Raw genomic sequence first — 25,252 nt, forward strand, 5'->3', positions numbered from 1 at the left:
CATAGGGTTGGAGGCACTTGGTGAGTATTATATTGATGGAAAGGCCAGCAGTCTCGGGTGTTCGACACATTCATTCTCAGCTTCTCTACGCAGTAATAGTAATAACAAGAGCGACGAGAGTGCTCCATTTTCCGCGAATCGGCTGCCCTCCACTCCGCTCCCTTGCGCGTGCTAAGAGACACCAAGGAGGAACCGTGAACTAACTGATTCGGTGTCTAAATACGGCGTATTATGAACCACATACGTAGAACACAGTAGGCTTTGGGGTGCTCCCGAGATGTTCGACGTGGTTGTGTTGAAGTAGCTTACTAGATTCAATACGAGCATCAACATGCATAAGGTAGCCATAACATTTCTTTTGATCTCCTAAACACCCACATGGAAATGTGTGATATGTGTATCTCAAAATAGAACGTCGACTATTTCACACGTTTTCGCCGAATACCCAAAGTTGCAGAGTAGTGTTGTAAGTCACACCACCGCCCCAGCATACAACATGAGGGCGCAGTGCAGACTGTATGGGGTGACACCTGTACCTCGCAAGCCAGTACGGAGCATCGTTACGACACCCCTCTCAGCCGCACCACCTCCACACCTTCTCATCAACGTCTCTGATATCTCTCTTTACTCCTTGATTTTCTTCTTCTGGAATAATCCTGTTGTATGCGCAGGCGGATAGCGTGTCAGCCTTGTCCCGCAACCGGGGTTTCTAAGCGTATGCGTGCTCACACGACGCGAGAGTAGCGGGCAGGGAGAACAGAAACTTACCGGGAACCTCGGGCATCCACGGGTCCCGCCTGCTGGTGAAGAACTCGCCCTTGGGCGGCAGGTCCGTCGGGTGGTCGAGCGTGCCGTAGAAGATGTAGACGAAGTCTCCCGCGTTCGCCTGGTGTTTCTCCGTTAACACTAATCCAGTAACTACTTGTGACGGCTTGCAGCTGGGAAGCGGAATGGCCCCGAGGGAGACACATTCCATCACAAAAAGGGGGAGTACGAGAATAGTCAGGGGAAGGAAAGGAACAGTGGATTACGGGGTTTTTAGTCAGATAGGTTAGTATTTCACTCACCCCATACTCCAACAGCCCACTGCCACACTCCTTGCAAAACTCCCGGTGCAAGATAGTCCCCGTGCCGTTATCGGCCTCGTGGACCTTGACCGCGTCCTGGCCCTGGGTGACCTTGAAGCTGGACTTTGGGATCTTGCTGGTGATCCCAAAGTTGCCGCCGGTGAACTTTTTGCAGTTGCCGCAGTGGCAGATGGACGTGCGGGCCTCCTTGTCCGGGTCGTCCAGCGTGATCTCGTAGCGGATCTTGCCGCAGTAGCAGCCCCCGGGGATGGTGCGGGTCATTTTGTTGTTGCCGTCGTCGGCTGTTCTTGGGCGAGGTTGTTGTTGGCGAATAGTCTCCGGGTGCACGTCTAGGCCCTCGAGCGGGCGGCGCGCGGAGGTCGAAAAGGTCCTGAGGGTTCGCGGGGTGGAGAACGAAAAGCTTCGGGAAGTACACTTCACCTGGGTCGAGAAAACCCTTGCCCGTCGCAGAGCTGGCGATGGAGCTGAAGAAGATGCAATTGTGGAGTGGACTTTGGTGATGTCAATGCTCAGTTTAGAACGTGGTAGGCGTAGTGGCAGACTGTGCATTGCCCTGCGATGAAGTCTAGTTTTTTCACACGAGTACCCTTCAACAAGAAACGGACTACACAAGCAATAACATCGTCAATGCGGAAGAAGCGAGTAGCAAAAGTGTCTGTTGGCTGTCACTTTTATTGATATACGACGTCGACATCACGCGAACGTCATTTCGTCCCTCACTCGTCATATTTCCCGATTTGGACGGGCATTCTGACTGCTCATTGGACGCGGGAGCACTGCCCGTCCTGGAACTTCATTGGACAGTGTTGCACGTCCACCAGAAAAAACCAGGTGTATTTTGCATTTATCACCAGGGGGGTATCTATCTGATGCCTACATGTGCTCCGTGAAGTGACGTGCCTCAATCAATACTTGCACAGCCAGTGCCGACAAATCCCGCTCATGTATGGCCGAAGGTCTTCCTCTAGCCAGGCTAGCTTCAGTGAAGTGCAGTTCGACTTATGCAATCATAGCTTGAACTTCTCCAAATAATCCGTCGCAGCCTTCAACGCCTCGTCGATCTTGGACTGTTCCGTCCCTGTGCCTATGGCAACTGGCTCCTTTCCACCAGCCTTGCCGCCAACCAGTTTCGACACTGTTGACGACCACTCCGGAGATTTCATGCCAGCCTTTGTGCCGTTCTGTGGGATGCTGTCAGCTGATGCTCCTGCATTTGTGGCGGGACGCAAAAAACTTACCTGACCAACAAAACATCCATGGTAGACCTTGCCTTCAGGATCCTTCTCATCCGCTACGATAATGTACACGCTCTTGTCCTTCATCTTGGTCTGGACATGCTTGACCACATCTGGCACGATTTTGGGATTTCCCCCGATCGGTAGCCTCAGAACCGCCCCTTGGGCACTGGGATTCTTCTCGAAGTATTCCGTTATGGTGTCGATGGCCTTCTTGGTCTCCTCTTTCTGCACTTTTTTCTGCTGGTCGAGAATCTCTTTGCTGATTTTGGCGAAGCGATCTCGGAATTGCGACTTTCTCACAGCCGATATTGACAAGTTGTTGAGTTCAAGCTGGATGGCCTTTGCTTCTTGCTCCTTCGGCGACCCGAATGGCATCTTCTCAAGCTTTTCGAGTTTCGCAGAGAAATCTTCTGCCACGCGTTGAACTTCATGGGCGTCCTCGCCGGTGACGGCAATGATTCTCCTGATGCCTTTCGCAATGCCGCTTTCTTCGAGTATGATGAGGTCCTTGATATCGCCCGTACTTCTGACGTGGGTGCCACCGCAGAATTCGATGCTGACTGTTTTCCATCTCTCATCCTTGACATTCTTCAGGATATCATCGACTTCAACTCCTACCGACACGACCCGAACCGGATCGGGGTAAGTCTCGCCAAACACGGCTCTGACACCTGCAATCTCCCGGGCAATGGACAAAGGCACATTCTTGGCATAAACAGGGCAATTCTGCCGGATGTACTCTGTCGATATGTCCTCGATCCTCTGGAGATCAGCATCTGAAACACCTGATTTGTGACTGAAATCGAATCTCAGCTTTTCCTGCGCCACCAACGAGCCCTTCTGTTCGACACCATCACCCAGGACCTCCCTCAGCGCAAAATTGAGAATGTGTGTGCCAGTATGGTTGTTCCGTATGGGCCATCTTCTCAATTCGTCGTACTCGGAGATTGCCTTGTCCCCTACCGAGAAGTGACCGTACTTCATGTAACCTGTATGTAGCACATAGCCGGCGTAAAGTTGAACATTCTCCACTTCGAGTTCGGCTTGTCCATCAATGACAATCCGCCCAGTGTCGAACTCCTGACCACCCTGTTCTGCGTAGAAGCAGGTTCGATCGAGAATGACACCGACCTGATCATCCTCGGGAATGCTTTTGGTGTCGGAATGGAACTTCTTCGCGTGATATATCGCCTGGATTGTGCTGGTGATATTTTCCCTTCCGTATTTGGAGCTGTCATCTGTTTTTGTCACACCGGGCATTTTCTCAAGTTGGCCTAAATCATGCACATCCAGCTTGAGGACATCGTTGGCGGCTTTCTTCTGGCCCTTGCTGGCTTCTTTTGCGGCCAATCTCGCAGCCTCAAACTCATTGTCGTCGATAGAAAGGTTTCGTTCTTCAGCCATGAGCCGGGTAAGATCCACCGGGAAGCCAAAAGTGTCGTATAGTCGCCAGACATCAGCGCCGTGCAGCTTCTTTAGCCCCTGGACTTGGCTCTTCTGGGCGTATACCTCAAACTGCCGCTCCCCGCGATCCAATGTCTTCGCGAAAGAGAGTTCTTCCTCGTTGAGAATTTCCTTGACCTCCTCTGCTTTCGCAACGATCTCCTTGAACATCCCGCCCATCTGTTCCACCAGGGTCGGCACAATCTTGGAGAAGAAGTCGCCGATTTCGACGTTGAAGTATTTCCGGGCATATCGTGCACCACGTCTCAGCACTCGTCGAACGACGTAGCCTCTTCCTTCGTTGTTGGGGATACCGCCGTCGCTGATTGCAAACGTCAACGTCCGTACATGGTCTGCCACAACCCTGTACGCAGTGTCGATACCGTCAACGTCCTCTTCGCCGAAATTTCCCGTATAGGGTCTGGCGCCTGTAACTTCCTGAATTCGCGAGAATATGGGAGTGAAGACATCGGTATCGTAGTTGGACATCTTGTCCTGCAGGACGCTGACCAGTCGTTCAAATCCCATACCTGTATCGACGTGCTTATTCGGTAGCGGTCGTAAGCTCTTATCCGGTTCTCGGTTGTATTGAATAAACACATTGTTCCATATTTCCAACACGTTGGGGTCGTCCTGGTTGACGAGACTGGCTGCATTGCGACCGCCGATGCGATCGTAGTGGATTTCTGAACAAGGGCCGCACGGTCCCTGATCACCCATTTCCCAGAAGTTGTCCTTCATATTACCAGGTAATATGTGGTCCTCTGGTACCCCGACGCTCTTCCAGATCTCCTTTGCCTCCAGATCCGGCTCCAGACCGCCGGCTTCGTTTCCTTCAAAGTAGGTGACATACAACCTATCCGGTTCCAGCCCGAATACTTGTGTCAACAACTCCCAGGAAAATATGATGGCCTCCTTCTTGAAGTAGTCGCCAAACGACCAGTTGCCCAACATCTCAAAAAAGGTATGGTGATAACTGTCCTTGCCGACGTCGTCGAGGTCATTGTGTTTTCCGCCGGCACGTATGCATTTCTGCGAGTTGACCACCCGTTTGTACTGGCCTTCTTTGCTCGAGGGGTCGACGGTACCGAGGAAGATAGGTTTGAACTGGTTCATGCCTGCATTTGTGAAGAGGAGGGTCGGATCCGAGAGAGGAACGACGGGCGAGGATTTGACTGGGTTGCAAAGTCAGTCATGAACAGTCCCAAAGGCAGAAGGTCAGGCTGGACTCACCGAATGTATGTCCTCGATCCTCAAAGTACTTGAGAAAGGTGTCTCGAACTTTGGGAGCGGACCACTCGTGAGTGGTGGTGGGCGCGGAAGACGCCATTGTCGAGGTCGTGTGCCGCCGCACGATGGACGGCCGTAAAGCAGTCGAAACGCACCAGATGGAAGAACTCTGGCTCAGGGATCGCCTTGCTGATAGATCGTCCCTTGTAGAACCACGTCGCTGCCGGCTGGCAACGTGTCGTGAGGGACCGGTGGAAAATTTCTTGGTGAGCAGAGGATTGGAGTCGTGAGTCAAGCGGGCAATTTTTGAGGATCGAGGGGTGCAGTTCGCAGTGGTGCCGGTGATGGTGGCTCCTCGGTGGCAGCCCGCAGCGGCAGCTCTCCAAATCGCGCTTGGGCTCCGCATTCAACTCACTGATCACACCTCCTTGGTTCTCGCACCTTCCAGCCGCCGACTATCCCTCTTTGTCGCTACCGCTGAGACTCTTTCTGCTCGAAAGGATCTTTCCGCAAGCCTGTGTTTCTCTTCACCCTTCAGACAATGTCAAATTACGACCCAGACCGCGAAGCGAGCTGTGTCCGCCGCGCCAGAGAGAAATGAGCAAGGAGTGAAGGAAAGGGAAAATACAAAGAGAAAGGCCAATCTTCGGAGAAAAGGTCACCACCATCCCGCCTGCGGTGCTCGACTCTAGACCAACCCCATACACTAAGTCAGCCTCACATCGAATCACTCGTATTACGACGCACCTCCCACCGACCACCAGCGAACCCTCACACGACCAATGGCTCACTATGCTCCCGTAACAGCAGAATGGCACCCTTCGCTTGCGAATCAACATCGCAGCAACCTCCTTGGCCATGGCAAGCGAAGGGCCGAAGACGAACTGGAGTCTCAATCCAACATCTCGTCGCATTTCAAGAAACTCCGCCTGAATCAAGCCAACAGCCATAGTAATTCAATATCGCACCAATATTCACAATCTCCAGCATTTACACCTTCAGTCGCGCCTTCGTCGCCATCTCAAGCCCAACAGATCCGGCTTAGTCCGCCAACGAGTCCTTCGACAGTCTCGTTCCGTCCGCACATCGCCAACACCGATGCTCGACCCGCTCTACCTCTTCCTCCGTCCAGTCAATATGACAATGGACCGCCTCCTCCACCCCATCCTACACCCGTACCTCAGGTGCCCATAAAGCCTCCAACCCTCCTGGATACGGACTTCATGACCGTCGACGACACCCCTCACCGGATAATAATCCACGACCTAGAGTCAGAAATCGCTCAAATCGAAGCCGAGGAAGCCGCCCACAACGCCACGATATTCCTCCCGGATATAGACAAAAAGGTGTCTAGTGTGCCGCAGAAGCTGCTCCAGTTGCGGAACCTCGATCGGCAGGCTCAACCTGCGGGGCTACCACCTGAGAATCTCAATACGGCATTGGTATTATACAGAGATCCAAGTAGCATATCCGTGCCGGAGGAGGAAGATGTGGTCAGAAAGACCATTATTGAGGCAAGACGCAGGGCGCGGGAGAAGACGGCAGAGGAACAGAGAGAAAGGGAAAGGAGAGAAGCGGAAGCTAGGGCTCTACAACATGACCAAAGGAGCACAGAATGGGACGATGCAATGACAGACAATTCTCTCCATGGGGAGGCAGTGGTGGATGACGATCTAGATGCAATGGAAATAGAATAGAGGTTGGGAGGGAAGAGTCAAGTCCCTCTGATAATTGTTCGAGCTCAAGTCTTATGGAGCGCAATCTGTATTGCATTTGGTGTCTTGTAGCAAGACGATACATTGTCCGACTCCATAGATGCGTCATGCGCTTTTTGGATGTGGCCATGTAGCTATGCATCATAGCATGATACAAACTGATCTTCATGTCCCTTATGGAGTGCGGTTCGATTTTGTAAGCTCTGCAAGCCGTGCGACCTCGTTGGGGTTTGATTTCCCATGGCGCGATCATGCGTGTGCGGAACTCTGTAAGTTGTGGTTGATAATCTCATACACAATGTTGAAAGCGATGTTCTATTGGCCTCCCGTCATCCCAGAGGCAGAAGGTGGTAATGCACAAGACGATACCCCAATCTAAATCGATTGCCAGCTTGGAGAATGTGGTCGAAAGCGGTGTCGAGCCACCTAATCTGGTGCAAGTCACGGTTCCCGCACCTCAAGGTGCGACTCTTGCCGGCTCTGGCTGAGTTGGTTCCGCCACGACGTTGGCAGGAGCCGCAGGAGGTCCGTTCGGGGGAGGTCCGCTCGGAGGGTCGAAGCGTTGATCCGGATTGACTTTGTTCGGTCCATTTTCTTGCGGAGGAGTGTATGCTGGGACGTACTCTGGTTCGTGATACGCAGGTGGAGGCGGCCCGTACATTCCACCCATCTGATATGCCTGTCCAGACCCGGGAGCATACGAATAGCTACCATAAGGGCCTACTCGTTCTTGCTGTGCCCGGTAGAACGCGAATTGATTCGCATACTGCGGGTGTTGTTGCAGAAAGGCAACCTTTTGGCGGCGCGAGACGAGCCACTATATTTGATTCACGTTAGTCCATTGTCCAGGCCTTCGAAATTATCTCCTGAGTTGCTGTAGACACAAGATAAGCCAAGTGAGGAACGCCGTACGTACCCGATGGTAAGCCAGAGGCGGCAAGCCCTTCTGCATCCTTCGTCTGGCATGCATGTGTCCTGCTAGAAAGTAGAAGGAGAAGGCCAGGACGATAGCTGCGACCACAGCCCATTTGATGGCATCGGCGGTCTGTTTTCGAACAAAATCAGTTCTAGATCCAGACATTTCAGGCTTGCCTTGGAGAGGTCGAGGTTCGATCCCGACGCAATCCAAAAGGGGTCGCTCAACGAGTTGAACCTACAGGAGAGTACCACCAATAGCCATTGTCAGAGTCGTCGCCCGTATCGTTGTCACTGATTTGTCGCCCAAGTATCCTCGATACCCCCATTGTGCTGGTTGTCTTCGCTGAACCGAGTCTCCTTTTTCTTGTCGCTGCAACTCAACCTGCTGTTGGTTTTTCTTCTTCACTGCAGTTCTTGCACCATGTAGTCCCGTGGTCGACACTTCGTCGTAAGGGAACCGGATGTACTTTATGAGAAGCAGAGAGCGTAAAGAAAGAGAGAAGATAGATTGACTGAGACGGTGGGAAAGGAGAGTATGGTTTGAGGGAATTCTGGAAGGAGGCGGTCTCAGAGCAGGCAAGTTCGAGGGGTTTGTACCACGGGCTTCTGTTCGACGTGAAGTGTTGACTGAAAGGAATGGGTGTCTGGAGGGTGTCACGGTCAAAGTGTCCCTGGAGGCAGACTGTGACCTCGAATTAAAACTATTGAGATTCGATAGCTTCTCGAAAGAAAGAACGGAGTGAAGAGAGTGTATCGAGTAATTGAAGTTCAAGAACGATTGGGAATCTGATGCCGTGGTGTCGAAACGTTACAACACATCATGGCATTTTCAAGTTCCTGAAACATTGCATGCCAACAAAGACACCCGATTTCCCTGAAACTGGGGGGTCCATGTCCACAATGGGAGGCGCAGCAGTCCACTATCGATAGGCACGAGCGGGTCAACTGGCAACAGTCGCGCGTTTGAACTCGACGATCTTCATCAGGGTGTCCCTGATGAAACAAGGACAAAAAGGAGCGAATCCATCCAGATCTCCAAACCGTCCACGGATGCCACTATTAATTGAAGCTTCGCAGCCAATCGATGCGCCTGATGGCTCCGCTCTCTCCTTTCCCCCTTCCAGCCTCATGCATATGTGGCGTTTTTGCCCCTTCATTGTCATCCGAGTAGATATTCGTCACCTTGTTTCAAGAGGAGGGAGGGAATCTCAGCTGCAACATGGTTGTTCATTGTGGTGACGAAGATTCACACAAAATTCAGGCTTCCAGGCAGAAACGCCTTCGCTATGCTGAAAATGCCTATCTCGGAATGCAGGGCTCAGTGAACTATTCAATAAGATGTAAGGCGCTTTTACTTCCGGTTTCCCACGAGACACAATATCCAATGTTTCAATCCGGGTCCAGATCTCCCACCGCGTCTTCCACTGTTGCGTTCCTATCCTTGGGTTGCGACGCAGTTGGACGTGGTTCATCTGCTGCCGCATTCTCCCCCGCCTGATCATGGCTACCATTAACTCGCAGCTCGGAGGGTCCAGCACTGCCGTTGTTGTCGCTCACGGCATTGTTTGTAGGCTCAGGAGCCAGAGATCCCCAAGAAGGTAAGGAATGAGCCTGAAAAGGATGACTGGCGTGTCCTACGTCTTGATTCGTGTTTACTGCAGATGCTGCATTTGTTCCGGATGCAACGGACGGGGCGGCCTGAGACATAGTGCCATTTGCACCGGTGGTCGTTGGAGTCGAACTGTTTGCCACGCGTGGTTGGTTAACGTGGTTCCTCATACCCGCCAAACTCCACGGGTTCCGATGCTGGGGGAAGTTTTCGGGAGGTTGAAACAGTCCTCGAAGTGGCACGGGAGTTCGCATGTCATCTATATGCTCATTTGCGGACGGGGCTGGTGGTTGCTGACCTGGAGTGCCAGGCGCAGCAGACTGCACTCCATTTGGCTGAGGTGCGCCTGTTTGACCACTGCTTGTTCCGTTGGCAGCGGGCCAACTCTGAAATGGTGGCAATTGTTGAGGATGGGGAAGAATACCGAAAGAAGCCGGCATTCTATACGCTTGTGGTGGCAGAAATGACAGCGGATCTGGATGCTGGTCGTGACGGTGATGATGCTGCTGCTGAAGTTGCATGGGTTGCAAGGGCATCATCGTCCAGCCTTCTGGTAGCGTCAAGCCAGCAGGAAGTCTGTCACTACCTGCTGGTAGGATATTTTGTTGCGTGTCTGGAACTAGCGTAGACATGCGTTGGGCAGGAAGAAGGACGGGTCTTGTCGCCTCTGCTGGATTTTGAGTCGGGGCCTCTGTCTGTGCCTGCCTCTCTCCAGGCCTGAGGCTTCTCAATCTTTCGAGTTCAGCTTGCATTGACCGCAACAGGCTCAACTCGACAGACGTCCGGGCCAGCTCATCGGTGTCTTGTCGAATACGTGCCGCCAAGGCATCAAGCTGTTGTTGAGTCGTCAGGTTCTGATCTGCTCGGCGACGTCTTCTCCCAGACCACCGCAATCCCACTCCAATCTGTCGTGGTGCATTGGGATCAGGGTTCGCCGGTTGCCCTTCAGGAGCTGGAGCCGCCCCATCTCCGAGCTGTTGTTGAAGCTCCTCAAACATATTATTCCCTCGGGCTGCTCCGACTCCAATTCTCAATGGACCAAACTGGTATATTCGTGGACCTGGTCTCGCACCTGGTGGATGCTGTCCGCCATTCCCCTGCCCAGCTTCACCTTGTCCACCGCCCTCATTTGCACCCCGAGCCCCACCTGTCCGCACAACGTTTGCTCTGCATGTCGGACATATCTGCTGTCTCTCAAGCCAACTTCTCAGACAAGAAAAGTGTAGGACATGTCCACAAGGGAGCCTTTTGGGCCGCATTCTCTCCGCCACAGGATTCGGTCGGGGCTGTGGCTGACCGGGCTGCACGACAGCTGGTTGATATGGGCGCATCTCCTCCCTGCAGATTATGCAGACATCCTCACGCCCAATATCCTCCGCTGTCGCATCCGGATAGCGGGCATTCATATCCCTCGTCGCCGTCCGGTATTTGATAAAGTCCGAAATTCGTTTCAAAAATGATCGCATGGTCAAGAACACATCCCGCAATATGTGGATGGGTAGTCCGTAGAATACAAGAAGAATAAAGAAGAAAGCAAGGTAAATCACAAGTTTGAAGAAATCCGTGGCCAGGTTGAGGTAGAACATGTAGCGACCTTTATCTTCCCAGCCCTCGACCTCAACCTCATTATCGTCGACTGGTTGGTTAAAGGCTTCTCGAGATATTTGGTCGAGGGTACGCTGGGTTGGTGTTGGCGTGTCTGTCGTCGCGTCCGGAGCTTCAGAAGTAGCCGCGCCACCAGGTTGTCCGCCCTGAGACTCCTGGAATTCTGTCACTGCGGCTTGCATTCTTTCCCTCTTGATCTCTTCGATTCGATGTCTCTTCTGCTCGCGCACGATGCCAATCTCGACCAAGTCAATCGCATATCTCATTGCGGTACTGATGCTCATGATCGACAACACGGCGAACTCGAAGCCAAACATGACCATCATGTCGGGCCGAGCCATTCTCATGACTTGTTTGACAACGTATTCCAGCATGGTCAAGTCAAAAGCGACACTCAACCCGAGGCTCAGTGCCAGACGCGTGTGGAACAATCTTGGGTTTCGGGGTGGTTGTTGCTCCAGCACCTCCACCCGGCCTTCACCGATCCAACCCCAGACTTTTCCCGTGAGCAGAGAGAAGAACATGGCGAGGAAGGTGAGTCCGATCTCTCCGCGGAAAACCGTCATGGCCAAACACGTCTCGGTAACGGCAAACCATGCCTTTTCGTACAGCTGTTCGATCTCGATGGGTCGGAGGTTTCCGTAGAGCAGTTTCTGGAGTGCCAGCAGAAAGGTGCAGGCGATGACGAATAGGAGGTTTGTCAGGATCATCAGGTTCGCGGAGGATTGCGAGAGGTAGACCGCAGCGGAGTAGAAGTTGGGTCGCTGCGCCAGAGCTTTGAGGATGACGCCCGCAGCGAGGGCGGTAGACACCTGTGAGAGGAGGGTCAGCGGGTGCAGGATGAATAGGTAGAGTGCGGCGGTGCATACCCCGGCATACGCCGTCCATCTCATTCTCATTCTCACCGGCATCTTCACAAGCTATCCAGCAGACAACTGTCTTCGTCAAGTGTGAGTTGAGCGCGGTCTCGTCGATGCCATCATTCAAAATCGCCGATTCTGAGCCAGCACGCCGCGCAAGGAGGTTGCAGAAGCGAATCTCACAAGCTATGCAGTGAGAAGGCAGTCATCGACAGGGAGCGACTCATGGGAAGGAAGGCAAGAGAAGAGGCAGTGGCGCGAGTATCTGTTGGTAGAAAGACGAAAGGTGGTCAGTTTCCTGATTGCCCTGTCTGGACTTTGAAGTTCCTCCGCACCCCGATTGCGCAAGCCATGGCCCTGCGCAGGCCAAAAGTGGCGGATCACGCGAGTGGCCGACTCAACATCTCTCCATCTACTCGACGATGGGAGAGGACGGGTGAGTCTTCGTTTCAAACGCCTTGGACGGAGATTCAACGAGTCTCGTAGCCTCCATAGCTTCTTCTCTGGGCAAAAATAACCAACTCCTCCGCTATGTATATAAGGTTCTATGATCTAGCCAGAGTATATGCATCCTCCCGCCAACGGCTTCAGATATACAGCAGAACCTCTAGAATCCATCGCCCTCTTTCCAGGGTCGCCCGTCACTCTCTGCTCTATTCCTCGGGTCCCTGCCTCTCTCCAAGGCTTCCAATCTCCTCCGTTCTAGTTCCGCCTTCTTTCCTTCAATCGAGGCTTCTAGCTGTTCTTTCCTCCCGAGCTCTGGCACCTGAAGCTCCCCTGTTTCAATACCGGGGAGTCTTCCGTCCTTGTCCCGGAATTTTTCAATTGCCTCAGCTTTCTCATTCCACTCACGCAACTCCTTCTCGGCCATTTGCCGTTGGTATCTTATTTCAAACCACTTGTCAAATGTCTTGTCGGTCTCGAAGCAGACACCGTATCCGTCACAATAGCATGCCCGTTGGCTTGGGCAGAACACGCTCTCATCCGCGAAGATGACTTGCCAGAGATACTCAAAGATTCGACCACTGGTGACATCCGATATTCCCGACCGTAGAAGCCAGTCCCGGTAATGCTTGTACGTCTCCCTTGGTGTCAACCTTATCTGGTCGCGACTCACCGCAAATTGGGAGCAACACGGCTGAGCAAGGACTGCTGGGATGGGCTTGTTCGCGAACAACTCGGCCCAAGTCGACGCCATGTACGACTGTTCCAGTTTGTCCTTGTCCCTCTCTATCTGACCTGGATGAATCCAATCTGGGCATCCTGGCTTCCAATGGCATCTCATATTCATGTAGCCTTTGCGCTGGACTCTCTCGCTACTCAGTTGTTTGATCATTTCGGCGGCGTCCCAGTTCAGAAGTTCGTTGTTGTGCCATGCGTCTTGGTGGGCATGCATAAAGATGCTGACGTCGGGTAGCTCATCATAGAAATCAATAATGTAGGTGAGATAAGTCATGACTTCGTGACCTTTGTTTTGGGGAGGGTGCAACGGCGCACTGGGGTCGTCGGCGACGTAGATGAACTTTTTGATGTCCGGGCCAAGGTCGACCCCGTCAAGCCACGTAACGTTTTCCTCCTTCAGCCGAGCCATAACCAGATTTCGAGTATATGTCAATCCTGGGAGGGCGCCGGCTACTACCGCCGCTGAGTCTGTGGCAGAGTTCGAGGCAGGAGAGTCTCCGTCCGGATGGGACATTGGCCGGGTCTGGTTCTGAGCATCCTGATCCTCCGCGTCGAAATAGTCTCCAAGTCCAACAATTTGCGGGACCTTGGATTGTAAGGCTCTGATCGTGACGGAGCCACTCGCCGATCGATAATAGAAGACCAAACTAACAATGGTTGCGAAAATCAGACAGATGACAGCATGCCTTATCCGGAACAGGAACATGGTCGAGACAGCCACCAGGAGGAGGACTCGTTTGAGGGGGGAATGTGCGTGTCTCGGCTGTGAAGAACAGTTTGTATTATTGCCGACACAATTCGCTATGCAGAAAGTCGATCGCCCAAACGCCCCGTTCCGCCTCTTATGCTGATATGGACAAACACAGACCTACAGTGCGATCATCGAGGAATGGTAACAGAGAGGTCCAAACAACTGGGAACAGAAAGACATGCAGATCCCGGTCAGCATGTGAAAAGAACGCGTTCAGAGAAAGAAGAGGATCATTCCCAGCTCTTCTGGTCAATGGACTGCTCGAGCAGTGGTGTCTTACAACTCACCGGCAAGCTCAGCATTCGCCTAAAGACTCGTCCAGAATCGCCATAGTCCTTTGAGGGGGTTCACAAGATCAGGCGGGAATCGTACGCACCGCCTAAAATTCTGTACACATGTTGAAGGTTGACGGAACGAAAGGGGGAAGCAACGTGTCGCGTCTCCACTTGTGCTCGGGTGGAGAAACATTTGTCCGGACATTGCAGTCGGACCATCGCAAGGATGGGGGACATACACCTCCTCTGGGTTTACTCGGTACGGAGTCCCTCGAAGAGATAACCTCCAGGATTCCAGGGGAAGATGGTTCCTCGGGCTTCTTTGCTCAAGTTGAATGTTTACATCACACCGAACAGCTTCCAGGTCCATCAGCGTTGGCCATCTGCCAGCAATCGCCATGAAACGTCTTCATACCCCTTACGTCTTTTGATGCTTACTTTCACGTCGCCCTTGGGCTTGATGACGCTCAGGGGAATCTTCTCGTTGTCCCGCGGTGGCAGTTTGACGAGTGTTCCGTCTGGAGCGGAGATGTCGAACGCCATCAATAGGTACGCGACGAAAGCGAGGATCTCACTCTGCGCGAAGTGGCGTCCTGGGCACACCACACTGCCACCGCCAAAAAGCCGGAATGCTGCTGATGGTACACCTGGGGGCAGTTGTGTTGCCGCCGGCTCCCTGAGGTCCAAGCCCGACGGCTCTGAATCTCCATCGGCTACAGATTCTTGTCCTTTAATAAACCGTCGAGGGTTGAATTGGTCGCTGTCTCGACCCCAGGTTTGTGGGTCATGGTGTATGATGATTCCGGCCACTTGTATAATGGAATCCTTTTTCAAGTAATGTTGCCCGATTACCGTGTCCCTTAGCACGTATCGAAGTGAGGCAAGGTTGCCGATCATGCGCAGAGACTCCCTATAGGTCGACACAAATAGTGGGCAGGAGGATTCAATGACCGAGAGATTGATGCTTTTGCTTCCGTCTTCGTTGTCAGCAACGGCCGACTGAATCTCGTTCCGTATCTGGGCCAGCAAGTCCGGGCGGCTGATAATATTGGCCAGAATCCAGAACGTTGAGGGCACGGCGTTTCCGAGAATTGCAAAGAGGAGGATGATTTCTGATCGACCAGCTTCGGCTTCTGTGAATCCGTGGCTTAGGTTGATGCTGATGCGGTTCTGAATGAGGAGAGATGCTTGGTGCCACCGCTTCTCTCGTACGTATTCTACGAGGGCTTTGGCAATTGCCTCTCGGCCCAGATAAGCTCTCCTCGTGGTGATGGAAGGGAAAATGTCAATGATAAGGGCCAGCATGCCAGCCTCGAAGTCCCAGAAAGAGTCCACCAAGCTGGGGTCAAGGGCGAAAGGGTTTTCTGGACCGTAGATGGACTTCGCATTTGCAAAGGCAAATGTGGATTTAATCCATTGGAACAGGTCAGTCTCGAGGCATTCCCCGCCGAGCGCGACCTGATTCAGCATCTCTGAGAAAATCGACATCTGCGAACGAGTGAGATCTTTCAGCGACTCTCCTCGACCGAGTACGGTGTTGAACATGTCGTGCATCGTCGGCATGAGGCCCCAGTCACCTTGCTCCGCGTTGACGTTCTTCATGACGATCTTCATGGTGCTTGGCCTGAGGTTGGTCAACCTCCGAGTAACTTCCAGAATGACATTGTAAAAGGCGAGGTCCTTGTGCTGTCGCTGAAGCTGAGCAGCAATCTGGGGGGACGTGACGATGTACTGTCTGGTAGATAAGGTGGGTAACGTGTAGATCGGGTACCGGGTTTTGCGACTGACACAGATTAGATTGCGAGTGTCAGCGGCATAGAACACTCACTTGACGATCTCAAAATACTTGGTGCCATATCTGATGATGCCGAGTATGTGGCCGATGTAGGGTATTCCCGGCTTGATAACTGGAGGCTCCCCAGGACTGTGATCAATGGTCAGGCTGCGATGGACGGTAACTGCCAACAGAGTTATGACGGTAAGCAGAAGAAGAATGATGCTGGCGGGCAGTCCTGTCGAAGCGGTGATGGTCGAATCCATGCTTTGTGGCTGGAAGCTATTGGGCGGTCGGCGGTCAACACGAGATGTCGCAACAGGTTCAGGCTAGATTTCTTACCCACGTGCGCCTGCGCCCTCCATCTCAGATACAGCCTTGCTCATCAATTCAACGTGTCGGACTGCATATGCGGGATAGCGGTGATGTTAGAGCCGAAGAGGCGTTGATACAACATCCGAACCTGTCTGTTTCGCTAGGTAAAGAAGCTGAAGCTGCCCAGGCGCAATCTAATCTTATCTCAACCGGTGTCGACCAGACGTCAACAGAAGCGGTGTATGAAAGCGCCTTTCAATACCGACCAAGGCGGGATAGAAAGGCACCATCCCCGCATCCTGCAAACCCTCTTCGCCTCGTTCTCCCCCATATCTTCCCAAAGCAGGGACAGAGCGCGACTCTCATCGGCAAGCTGGTAGCTGTCACCACACAAGTCCACCGCACACCTGCTCATCGCCAGTCCCCTCCTGCGCAACCCAACTTTTCCATCAACCAGCGCAAAGACTAGCCCAGCTCTCCACATTCTCTCCAACCTCAAAAGGCAAATGCTGCTCGATCTGCCGCGATACATCCACATTCTGGTGCTCCGTTCCAGCATGGGCCAGACAATGCCCCTCCACATTCAGCCAGCCTGCCCCGGCTCTGCGCAGGGTTTCGTGGATCGTGTTTGTCTATATAATGGAGGAGGAGAACACTGGGACTGTCCCAAACACGCCTGGAATGTCTCCGAAGTGGTGACCTGTCTAGACATACAGGATGCATTCCCCCCTGTTTGGCATCCTCGCCACCCTCACAGCTGTCCGTGCTGCCACCCTGAATAACGTTTGCTCGGTCTCTTACGTCAAAGCCCATCTCCCACCGCCTGGCTTCTACCAGGGAGTCACCCTCAGTCCGTCTTCGGTGACGGCAAACCCGGTGACCGGTGTCAAGGTGGTGGACAACGACTTCTATCCCGATGCAGTCTTCGACTATTGCAACGTCAGCTTCACGTATTCGCACGACGGCCTGGATGACCAAGTGCTCCTCACCTACTGGCTTCCGGCGCCGGCCCAGTTCCAGAACCGCTTTCTGGCCACGGGCGGCGGCGGGTATGCCATCAATTCGGGCAATCAATCTCTCCCCGGCGGCGTCATCTACGGCGCCGTCGCCGGCATGACCGACGCCGGGTTTGGCGCCGCCCAGGGCAACACGATCACGCAGTGGCTGGCAGCGAACGGCACCCTGAACTGGCACAACATCTACATGTTCGGGTACCAGGGCATCCGCGAGATGAGCGAGCTGGGCAAGCAGTTCACCAAGAGCTTCTTCAACCTGACCCGGACCAACACCACGCTGTACACGTACTGGCAGGGCTGCTCGGAGGGCGGCCGCGAAGGGTGGAGCCAGGTGCAGCGCTACGCGGACTCGTTCGACGGCGCCGTGATCGGCGCCCCGGCCTTCCGGTGGTCCTTCCAGCAGACCCAGCTCCTGTACCCGGACGTGGTGGAGCAGACGATGGGCTACTACCCGTCCCCGTGCGAGCTGCAGAAGATCGTCAACGAGACCATCGCCCACTGCGACCCGCTGGACGGGAGAACGGACGGCGTCGTCGCCCGGACCGACCTGTGCTCGATGAACTACGACATCGCCGCCGTTGAGGGCCAGCCGTATCACTGTCCCGCGACGCCCGCGTCCCCGGGCTCCCCCGCGACCCCGGTCCAGCAGGGCAACGTCACGAAGCAGGCCATCGCCGTGGCGAAGAAGATCCTCGACGGCCTGCACGACAGCCAGGGCCGGCGGGTGTACTTCGCGCCGACGCCGAGCGCGCAGTTCACCGAGGCGCAGACGGGGTGGGACGCGACGGCGAACCGGTGGGGCCTCTCGGTCATCAGCCTGGGCGGCGTCTTCGTCGAGGTGGAGCTCGACCTGCTCAACGGGACCAACGTGCCGGACCTGGCCGGGGTCACCTACGACACGCTGAAGGGGTGGATCGTCGAGGGCATGCAGCGCTTCCAGGGGGTGCTGGAGACGACGTGGCCGGACCTGACGCCGTACCGCGACGCCGGGGGCAAGGTGCTCATGTTCCACGGCGAGTCGGACTGGGGCATCCCGACGGCGTCGTCGGTGCGGTACTGGGAGTCGGTGCGGCGGACCATGCACCCGGGCGCGGGGTACAACGCGTCGGCGGCCGCGCAGAACGACTTCTTCCGCCTCTTCCTCGTGCCCGGCGCGACGCACTGCGCCGCCAACCCGGCCGAGCCCGGAGCGCCATTCCCCCAGACCAACCTCGCCGTCATGATCGACTGGGTCGAGCGCGGCGTCGTCCCGCACACCCTGAACGGCACGGTGCTGCTGGGCCCCGACAAGGGCCGGAACCAGCAGATCTGCGCCTGGCCGCTGAGGCCCGTGTGGGCGCCCGGGAACGCGACCGGTCCGCAGTGCCGCTACGACCAGAAGAGCGTGGATTACTGGAACTACGACCTGGACGCCTTCAACGTGCCCATATACTGAGGCCCTTCGAAATGGAAATGAGGGGGATCCAAATAAAAGGAGGGAATGGAAGTTGGTAGCCCCTGGATATACTAAATAGTAGGTAAAGAATATCACTTGTGTATGAGAGGATGTGCCGAGTTCTTGGCCCCCTTAGTGATCAAGAGGGGAATGCAACCACAGTCTCTCCAGAGCTAATGTGCGTGTATTTTGAAGGTATCTCTGATTTCGAGGTCTGAGGCGAGAAGCTACAGAGTTACCTGGAACCCCTAGCACGGCATCGCTCCTAGGGACCCCTTCAGTTTATTCGCGCAGGAGGGTCAGTTCCTACGCCCTCGTGCCCGAGGTTAAAATATAGCAACAGCGTTGGGAACGCTCCCGACACCACCTAGACGGACAAACAAAGTCAGCCCAACCCTTTTCTTTGTGCGTACATCCCAAGAACCCAGACGGCGAACCACACCAGGTGGGTTAATAGCAGAGCAGAGTAGGGGAGTGCAGGGATGAGGTATAAGTAGAAGAAAACAACTCACCGGGCACGTTGGCCGGGACGCTCGAGAGGAAGAACGTATACTGGCCCTTCCGGCGACACGTCTCGGCGAGCTGCTCGAGGTCCCACATCTCGCCAATCGGGGAGCCCCAGCGCGGGAGGAGGTACTGGTGCAAGGAGACCTGCTGGACGGGCCAGGCCTCGAAGGCCGGCGCGTCGCCGACCACGGCGGCGAAGTAGTTGTCGTGCAGGAAGTCGATCATCTCCTCCGTCGCCGCGACGCCCGCGAACGTGTGCTCCGGGATGCTCAGCGTGCCCAGGTGCGCCCGCTCCGGCGCGCCCAGCTTGTTGTACGCGTTCACGAAGCCGGAGCGCACCAGCAGGATGTCGCCCGGCTGGAAGGTGACGCCCTGCTTCTGCGCGCACGCCTGCAGCTCGCTCAGCGGGATCCGGTGCGACGAGACCGGGTCGTAGTTGCCGCCCGAGTACCCCCAGTAGTCGAGGAGGACGCCGCGGCCGGCTGTTGTGCCGTACCAAGAACGGGGTCAGTAAGCGGGATGTCATTGACCGGAGATGGAGAATGGAATTCTGGGATTGGTCGTCACTTTACCTATTCCGTGTTTGGCCCACGCCTGCATCCCGCACCGGTCGGTCTTGTATATCTCGTCCACTGTAAGCTGTGCCTCCGGTCAGCTAGCCGGGATCTGGTGGAAATAACTACAGGTGGTAACATGGCCCACGTACTCCGTTATAGAAGACCACGCCGCCATCGTGTTTGAGGCCAACCTTTCAAGCAGCGGTCAGAATGCTCCTCAGAAACTCCCGACTATACAGAGCCTTACATGTCGAAACCCGTCCCACTGCGCGCACGTCAATCAGAAAAGTGAACATGGTGCTAGGGACCTGTTATAGGGGCTGCAAAGACTGACTTGCGATCCACTTTGGGTGTTCATGTCGTACAGGTCATCGAACCCGGCTTCACCCAGCGGTGAAATGGTGTGCTTGAACTTCTGTCTTCCAAAGGCAGGAGGGTTGGGATAGTCGGCACGCCAGCTGGGACGGCCACACATTAGCATTCCAGGACGCTGGCGTGCCCGCACTCGGCCTCAGGGGCTTTCATATTTACTTGAGATTCACGACCTCGCCGCTTTTGATCAGTGCCGCGGCCTTGGAGACGCGCTCGGGCGTGAGGAGATTGAGACGACCAAGCTGTTCGAATGAGCGGCTGCATTTCAGCGAAGAAGGACCGCTTGAAGAGTCTCCTACCTCGTCGTCTTTGCCCCAGAACCAGGCTGCTCCGTCGGGGGCGCCGGGGATTTTGGGCAATTCGGAGCGCTTGGGCAGGCTCGTCGAGGAAGGGTCGAAAAGCATGGTGTGTGGTTGCTAATTTGCTTTCTATACAAATTGGGAGCAGGCACCGACTTTTGTTGTAAATGAGAACTGGAACAGATGTACTCTCGTATGCTGGACAGTGTATTCGGTCGCGTTGAGATCCTATTTGGGGGAGGAGGTGACTTCGTCCGGCTTCGGACCTCGGGTCTATCATCGGTTGTCTGGTTTCATCTGCCGTGGCTGATATTGGGCGACTCCAACCCACGCAGTCACTCATCCGACAGACACGACCATCTCAGCAAATCCCACGTGGCTAGTAGTTTTTGATACATTGCCCTCGGTTCTGCTGTGTGAAGATGCGTCTAGGCCCAATGGGGTCCCCATAGCGGTCCCCAATAGCAAGACCACCCAATGTAGCAGGTGACGTCCACTCCTAATATAGGACGACATGGCGACATCAAAAGAGCAGTGACTGGGTTCGGTCGAGGTTGACCAGCTGATTATGCTCAATCGACAAGTCCATGCACAGGATCTCCCCCGGTTTGCCACACACGCTCTATCTCGATGCGGCTCAACCTGTAATATCGTCGCAGATAGAATCCCCCGCGGGAGGCAACACACGATGCGTTGGCGCCAATGAATGGAGAGCCAGATCGTCAGCCTCACGGACCAGAGATCCTAGAGGGTGAGGTGTGGAGGCATTGGTGCCTCGGAGCCTTTGAGGCGAGGGTTTGAACTGATGGGGGTAGGGAGAAGCAAAGCGGCGGATGGGCGAAATACCCATACGGCTGATCGACTCTCAGCGCCTGCCCACCAATGACAGATGGATATAGAGATCTAGTCACATTAATTGGTCCATGCTGTTATGAGACCAAAGTTCTCGGCCTTTTCTCACTTTACGGCTTTTTCTACCACAATCTTTCCGTACCCTGGGCGTCAACCCGTTGTTAAATTCAAAAGCCATGTAGAAAATGGCAAAGGCTTCAATTAGAGTACAATATGTGACGGACTGATTACTCTAGACTGCGTACAAGAACCGATTCGAAAAATATCATATGAAGACCCTTGGAATTTAGAATACGAAGCATGGGACACCGGGTTGCAGAGATACTCGATCCGGAGAGGCAGTCCATGTCAACAGCTCATATTGCGGTCAACGGCCACGAAATCCTTACATGAACTGACTGCCGTGGATGGGTTGGATGATGACAATGATTACTGGTTAGTTTGACGCAAGACCCCAATGTGAAGCAGAAGATACTTTTTTCCTGCCGCTAGACTGTTGGACTCCGTGCTCTGGGGAGCAATCCGGATTCTCATCCAGGTAGGTGCAGGAGCCGGCCCCGCAACACCCCACTCATGTAGGTGCCAAGATCAATGAAGAAGACATGGGTTGAAGGCCTCAAAGTCTGGATTTCCTCAATAGCATGCCTTGCAGCAAGAGGCGCTGTCGCGGCGTGCTGATACGACTCAGCAATGCTGTACTGGTCGGAAGGCGGGCACAGCCATTATAAAGGTCGACAGGCCCGGCGTTTCTCGCAAATCCCAGGCATCTGGGTCTTCCTCGTCCCACCTTGATACAAATATTGGTCGCTGTGAGGTAGTTGTGTCTGCTTGGTCCTTTTGGCTTTCTCTGCTTCCTGACTGCGTCCATCTTCCCCAGCGCTCGAGTTGTCGTACAGACCCTGTTCCGATATGACCACTCCAACGGCCAAGACAGCCTCGCTGACAGACAAAATCGAGGTATTCGGAAGAGTCTCCCTGACCCCAAGGCCTCTTTTCTACCAGACTGCTAACGAGTGTCCCTCTGACAGAAGCATAACGTCGGCCCTGAATCGTCGCGAGACCCTAGCAAGAAGTCACCAAACTCGCCTCGCCCCTGCCCCTACCATGACCCTATCCTTCGACTCGTTGTCCCTCCTCAGCATTGTCGTCAGCTGGGAGCCATGGACAGATTCCTGCAGGAAGGTCCCGCGAGCCAGTCAACCATCTTCAACAGGCCCGACAATGGCACGTTGTCCATCTCAAAGGGCTGTACCTGTCTGAGCAAGGTTGAGAAGAGTGACATCCGTCTTTAATGAACAGAGCACTGGTGATCGGGTAAGTGGGAACTGGTCTTATTTTAGTCACAACGTTGCTGATCAGGGTGCAAGCCGTTGGGTGCATTGTCAAGGTCGACAGGGTGCTGCGAGATTTTCATTCCAATATGCTAGAGTGGGTGACCGAGGAAGAGGGAAAGTCTTTGCCCGAAGTTGAGATCCTTCAAGAATGTAATGTCCCAGTCCTTTCGAGTAGAAAAGTCGTCTAAACTATCCGTATCTTCGTTCTGGATTTTGCTGCACTCTGAAATTGTCGAGTCCAGTGGTCATCCGCTTCGAGCAGTCCGAGACGTTCGTACGCCACGCCGCCGTCGTTGGGTACTTCCCGCAGAATCATAAACGTCTGTTGGTACACGACCTTGCCCCAGTAGAGCACAACCACCTTCTCGACCGACACAGCTTCCTTTGGGGTCATAGTATAGTCAGGTAGGAAACTCGGATATTCAATGTAGGGTTCGGAATGAGTCAGCTTCATCTGAGGTCGGGCCCCTTTCAGCACCTCGATCACCTCGACTTCCATGTCGAGAGCCTTGCCGTCAAGTAGAAGATAGCCCGATTTGATCTTGCCGGTGCCGTCCGGTTTGGACGCCGAGACCGCGGCATCAGTGATCACGACATCGATGGTCGACCACGCAGCTCCATAATCCATACGGTTGGGGCCGTACTCGATCCTGCCGAACACTGATAACCATGACCAGCTGGGCGCAATATACTCTTTGGGTCTGCGAAATGTGTTGGACAGCACCCAGACAAGCTGATGTGCCAGTTTGTCTGACCATAGCCCAGCGAGGTAGTTCCCCCCTCGCCCCGACTCCACCACTTCCTGAGCAATGCCGGACAGTGCGATTGCCCGGTCGGAGTCGCGCGTCAGGTCCAAGCAAGAGTAGCGCTCGGTGACCCTCATCCAGGCAAAGGGCAAAGAGTCGCCGTTCTCGGTCAGCGAGCGATGGTGGACGTCTTTGAAGCGGGCAATGACATTGGTTCCGCCGCAGAAGCAGTCCGCGCAGGCCTTGCATTCCCAGAGAAGCTCGTCTCTGCCGTAGTAGACGCAACGCGGGGACAAGAGACGCTCTTGGAGAACCCAGCCTCGCCGAAGAAGCGGTGGAGAGGCACGAGATGTGGCGTAGTTCGCGCCGAAATCAAGGTGAGTGAAGTGAGGCTGCTGCTGGACCTGGAGGGTCGGATGCCCTGGCACGGCGTGAGGAGGGTATCGCCTATCGGACCCTGTCGTCCGGAAACAACCACCACAGGAGTCGCTCGAGTCCATTGCCGCAATGTTGAGATAGGACTGGCCATAGATGGTGCACATTTTCTCCGACTGGTCGTCCCAATCCGGCTTGTAGCGTTGAATGATGCACAAAGAGTCGATCCACAGGTATTCGATGCCGAGTTTGCGACAGATTTCTACGGCATCCTGGGCAGTCTTGGGGAGTTGCGACCAAGCGATGTCCTTGGTGAGGGAGTCGAGGTTGGTCAGCTCCAAGACGAAGTTCTCATCAAAGTTTCCCCAGCGGTGGGACAAGGTCGCATATCGCGCCTTTTCGTTCTCTTGGCTCAGATACAGATGAACTCGGTCTCGTTGGAGCTTGAGAACGCGTTTGGGCAAGCAAGGGGGCTCAGGCGTGGCACATTGATGACGACTGTTGCATTCGTCCAACCACTGATTCAGAAATCGATAGCTCTCAGCAGAATCCGTCTTGTCGATCGGTGCGCATTTCAGCTTCCGCAGGGCCATGCATGACTTCGGCTCAGGTTGTTCTGGGTGGACGAACAGGTTGAAATGTCTCCAAAACTGAGAGCTGGAGCCGTAGACGTTGCCGGTTCTGATGACCACTCGGCCAGGTCTTTCTCCCGTGCGCATCAACTCGATGGGAATGCTCTGCTCTGCTGTCGACGCATTATTGCCCGCCTTTATGGTGTCCCTCCAAACCTTCTTCACTGGGTCAATGGAGAGCGCGTTCACGATCGCCGAGCATGTGTTGCATCCACGTTCAGCATTCTTGAGAAACTCGGACAGCTTGAAATTGTTGCCTGGATGGCCCGAGTGTTGCCTTTGAGGGCATGTTTCAGGGTCGCAATCCTCATGAAGAGAACGACAGGTGCATGGTATTTCGCTAGCAGGAGACATTTTGTCAGGTTCGAACCAGAAGCAAGAGTGTTGACTTACCAGTGCTGCGACTTCGAGGAGTTCAAGGCTCTTTAAGTCCCAGATGGCTCCTCAAAGACGCCAGCATTCTGAAACGACAGCCTTGAAGATGCCCACTGCCACAATTTGAGTCAGAGAAATGGCGCAGCACCCTTCGAACACCTAGCGAACACCCCTTGATCTCCGCCCCAGGAACTAGAGCATGGGTTCAATCGCCCTGGGCCGGGCCCCTTCGCGGGCCGAGACAATCTTGCAGCCTGTGATGTTGTGAATACTCGGAAGAGTCCAATCCCACATGCTTGTGAGGGCCATCGCCCCCGGGGGGAGCTGCAGGGTACCTCGCGAGCAGCTGCTGCCTAGGGAGTTGGCACTATGATCCTGGCCAGCGCAGGTCGTGTGACAACCGAGGGTCATCTGCACAAGAAGACATTCCCGGCGCACAGGATGAACAAGAGTGTGCTTACTTGTAGGGAAGAGGCATTCTAATGAACAAGGCTGGATGGGGGGAGAAGATATGTCGATTCACTCTTTTCCCACTGGAGAGCAGCCGTCAGATAGACTTCACCGGGGCCCAAGTTCCGCATTTTGTGACTCGTTAGACACAACGAGCACTGATGGTGTCCAACTCCACAATTAAGGCAGATACACTACTTGTACGGCCCCCCTTTGAATGGCCCAGTAGCGGCCACCAAACGCAGCCTGGCTCAGCTGGCGCGCCTGGTCCACCAGCGTCCCTTGAACGATTTCACCTA

General features: G+C 54.4%; 10 protein-coding genes across 10 annotated transcripts; 2 read left to right on the top strand and 8 right to left on the bottom strand.

Moving 5' to 3' along the window:
* Window positions 1-624: 624 nt before the first annotated feature.
* PV07_11381 (uncharacterized protein) lies at window positions 625-1,349 on the bottom strand (the record flags this gene model as incomplete). Its single annotated transcript, XM_016398815.1, has 3 exons — window positions 625-656; window positions 769-886; window positions 1,068-1,349. 3 exons carry the CDS (start codon window positions 1,347-1,349, stop codon window positions 625-627), a joined length of 432 nt encoding a protein of 143 aa, XP_016243377.1.
* Window positions 1,350-1,799: 450 nt separating this feature from the next.
* Window positions 1,800-5,596, bottom strand: PV07_11382 (alanine-tRNA ligase). Its single transcript, XM_016398816.1, has 3 exons — window positions 5,003-5,596; window positions 2,327-4,944; window positions 1,800-2,269 (listed from the first exon to the last, which is right to left on the bottom strand). Exons 1-3 carry the CDS (start codon window positions 5,403-5,405, stop codon window positions 2,096-2,098), a joined length of 3,195 nt encoding a protein of 1,064 aa, XP_016243378.1. The 5' UTR covers window positions 5,406-5,596; the 3' UTR covers window positions 1,800-2,095.
* PV07_11383 (uncharacterized protein) lies at window positions 5,451-6,887 on the top strand. The gene has a single exon (XM_016398817.1). The coding sequence runs from the start codon at window positions 5,782-5,784 to the stop codon at window positions 6,694-6,696; it is 915 nt and encodes a 304-aa protein (XP_016243379.1). The 5' UTR covers window positions 5,451-5,781; the 3' UTR covers window positions 6,697-6,887.
* PV07_11384 (uncharacterized protein) lies at window positions 6,694-8,628 on the bottom strand. Its single transcript, XM_016398818.1, has 3 exons — window positions 7,872-8,628; window positions 7,631-7,759; window positions 6,694-7,531 (listed from the first exon to the last, which is right to left on the bottom strand). Exons 1-3 carry the CDS (start codon window positions 7,956-7,958, stop codon window positions 7,172-7,174), a joined length of 576 nt encoding a protein of 191 aa, XP_016243380.1. The 5' UTR covers window positions 7,959-8,628; the 3' UTR covers window positions 6,694-7,171.
* A 212-nt stretch (window positions 8,629-8,840) lies between these two features.
* On the bottom strand, window positions 8,841-12,075 carry PV07_11385 (uncharacterized protein). Its single transcript, XM_016398819.1, has 2 exons — window positions 11,716-12,075; window positions 8,841-11,658 (listed from the first exon to the last, which is right to left on the bottom strand). Exons 1-2 carry the CDS (start codon window positions 11,755-11,757, stop codon window positions 9,022-9,024), a joined length of 2,679 nt encoding a protein of 892 aa, XP_016243381.1. The 5' UTR covers window positions 11,758-12,075; the 3' UTR covers window positions 8,841-9,021.
* A 109-nt stretch (window positions 12,076-12,184) lies between these two features.
* On the bottom strand, window positions 12,185-14,025 carry PV07_11386 (uncharacterized protein). Its single transcript, XM_016398820.1, has 2 exons — window positions 13,927-14,025; window positions 12,185-13,801 (listed from the first exon to the last, which is right to left on the bottom strand). The coding sequence occupies exon 2, from the start codon at window positions 13,592-13,594 to the stop codon at window positions 12,314-12,316; it is 1,281 nt and encodes a 426-aa protein (XP_016243382.1). The 5' UTR covers window positions 13,595-13,801; window positions 13,927-14,025; the 3' UTR covers window positions 12,185-12,313.
* A 2-nt stretch (window positions 14,026-14,027) lies between these two features.
* Window positions 14,028-16,103, bottom strand: PV07_11387 (uncharacterized protein). Its single transcript, XM_016398821.1, has 3 exons — window positions 16,031-16,103; window positions 15,743-15,970; window positions 14,028-15,697 (listed from the first exon to the last, which is right to left on the bottom strand). Exons 1-3 carry the CDS (start codon window positions 16,072-16,074, stop codon window positions 14,284-14,286), a joined length of 1,686 nt encoding a protein of 561 aa, XP_016243383.1. The 5' UTR covers window positions 16,075-16,103; the 3' UTR covers window positions 14,028-14,283.
* Window positions 16,104-16,106: 3 nt separating this feature from the next.
* Window positions 16,107-18,454, top strand: PV07_11388 (uncharacterized protein; the record flags this gene model as incomplete). The annotated part of the gene is made up of 1 exon (XM_016398822.1): window positions 16,107-18,454. Exon 1 carries the CDS (start codon window positions 16,721-16,723, stop codon window positions 18,452-18,454), a length of 1,734 nt encoding a protein of 577 aa, XP_016243384.1. The 5' UTR covers window positions 16,107-16,720.
* A 450-nt stretch (window positions 18,455-18,904) lies between these two features.
* On the bottom strand, window positions 18,905-20,294 carry PV07_11389 (uncharacterized protein; the record flags this gene model as incomplete). Its single annotated transcript, XM_016398823.1, has 7 exons — window positions 18,905-19,443; window positions 19,534-19,600; window positions 19,668-19,709; window positions 19,766-19,783; window positions 19,853-19,976; window positions 20,050-20,132; window positions 20,190-20,294. 7 exons carry the CDS (start codon window positions 20,292-20,294, stop codon window positions 18,905-18,907), a joined length of 978 nt encoding a protein of 325 aa, XP_016243385.1.
* A 1,028-nt stretch (window positions 20,295-21,322) lies between these two features.
* On the bottom strand, window positions 21,323-24,609 carry PV07_11390 (uncharacterized protein). The gene is made up of 2 exons (XM_016398824.1): window positions 24,522-24,609; window positions 21,323-24,468 (listed from the first exon to the last, which is right to left on the bottom strand). The coding sequence occupies exon 2, from the start codon at window positions 24,213-24,215 to the stop codon at window positions 22,560-22,562; it is 1,656 nt and encodes a 551-aa protein (XP_016243386.1). The 5' UTR covers window positions 24,216-24,468; window positions 24,522-24,609; the 3' UTR covers window positions 21,323-22,559.
* Window positions 24,610-25,252: the final 643 nt, after the last annotated feature.

This window comes from Cladophialophora immunda, assembly GCF_000835495.1.
Source record: "Cladophialophora immunda strain CBS 83496 unplaced genomic scaffold supercont1.7, whole genome shotgun sequence".
In the NCBI taxonomy this organism is placed as follows: domain Eukaryota; kingdom Fungi; phylum Ascomycota; class Eurotiomycetes; order Chaetothyriales; family Herpotrichiellaceae; genus Cladophialophora; species Cladophialophora immunda.

Bases quoted from the DNA above. Each gene is read 5' to 3' on its own strand.
- PV07_11382 (XM_016398816.1), bottom strand. From the start codon at position 5,405: ATGCGGAGCCCAAGCGCGATTTGGAGAGCTGCCGCTGCGGGCTGCCAC. The intron at 4,945-5,002 runs GTGAGTCCAGCC...TTTGCAACCCAG, and splicing joins GGATCGAGGACATACATTCG to TCAAATCCTCGCCCGTCGTT. The intron at 2,270-2,326 runs GTAAGTTTTTTG...AGCATCCCACAG, and splicing joins ATGGATGTTTTGTTGGTCAG to AACGGCACAAAGGCTGGCAT.
- PV07_11383 (XM_016398817.1), top strand. From the start codon at position 5,782: ATGGCTCACTATGCTCCCGTAACAGCAGAATGGCACCCTTCGCTTGCG.
- PV07_11384 (XM_016398818.1), bottom strand. From the start codon at position 7,958: ATGGGGGTATCGAGGATACTTGGGCGACAAATCAGTGACAACGATACG. The intron at 7,760-7,871 runs GTAGGTTCAACT...GTTCGAAAACAG, and splicing joins GCTATTGGTGGTACTCTCCT to ACCGCCGATGCCATCAAATG. The intron at 7,532-7,630 runs GTACGTACGGCG...AATCAAATATAG, and splicing joins CGCCTCTGGCTTACCATCGG to TGGCTCGTCTCGCGCCGCCA.
- PV07_11385 (XM_016398819.1), bottom strand. From the start codon at position 11,757: ATGCCGGTGAGAATGAGAATGAGATGGACGGCGTATGCCGGG. The intron at 11,659-11,715 runs GTATGCACCGCC...CTCCTCTCACAG, and splicing joins GATGGACGGCGTATGCCGGG to GTGTCTACCGCCCTCGCTGC.
- PV07_11386 (XM_016398820.1), bottom strand. From the start codon at position 13,594: ATGTTCCTGTTCCGGATAAGGCATGCTGTCATCTGTCTGATTTTCGCA.
- PV07_11387 (XM_016398821.1), bottom strand. From the start codon at position 16,074: ATGAGCAAGGCTGTATCTGAGATGGAGGGCGCAGGCGCACGTGG. The intron at 15,971-16,030 runs GTAAGAAATCTA...ACCGCCCAATAG, and splicing joins GAGGGCGCAGGCGCACGTGG to CTTCCAGCCACAAAGCATGG. The intron at 15,698-15,742 runs GTGAGTGTTCTA...AATCTGTGTCAG, and splicing joins AAGTATTTTGAGATCGTCAA to TCGCAAAACCCGGTACCCGA.
- PV07_11390 (XM_016398824.1), bottom strand. From the start codon at position 24,215: ATGCGCACGGGAGAAAGACCTGGCCGAGTGGTCATCAGAACCGGCAAC.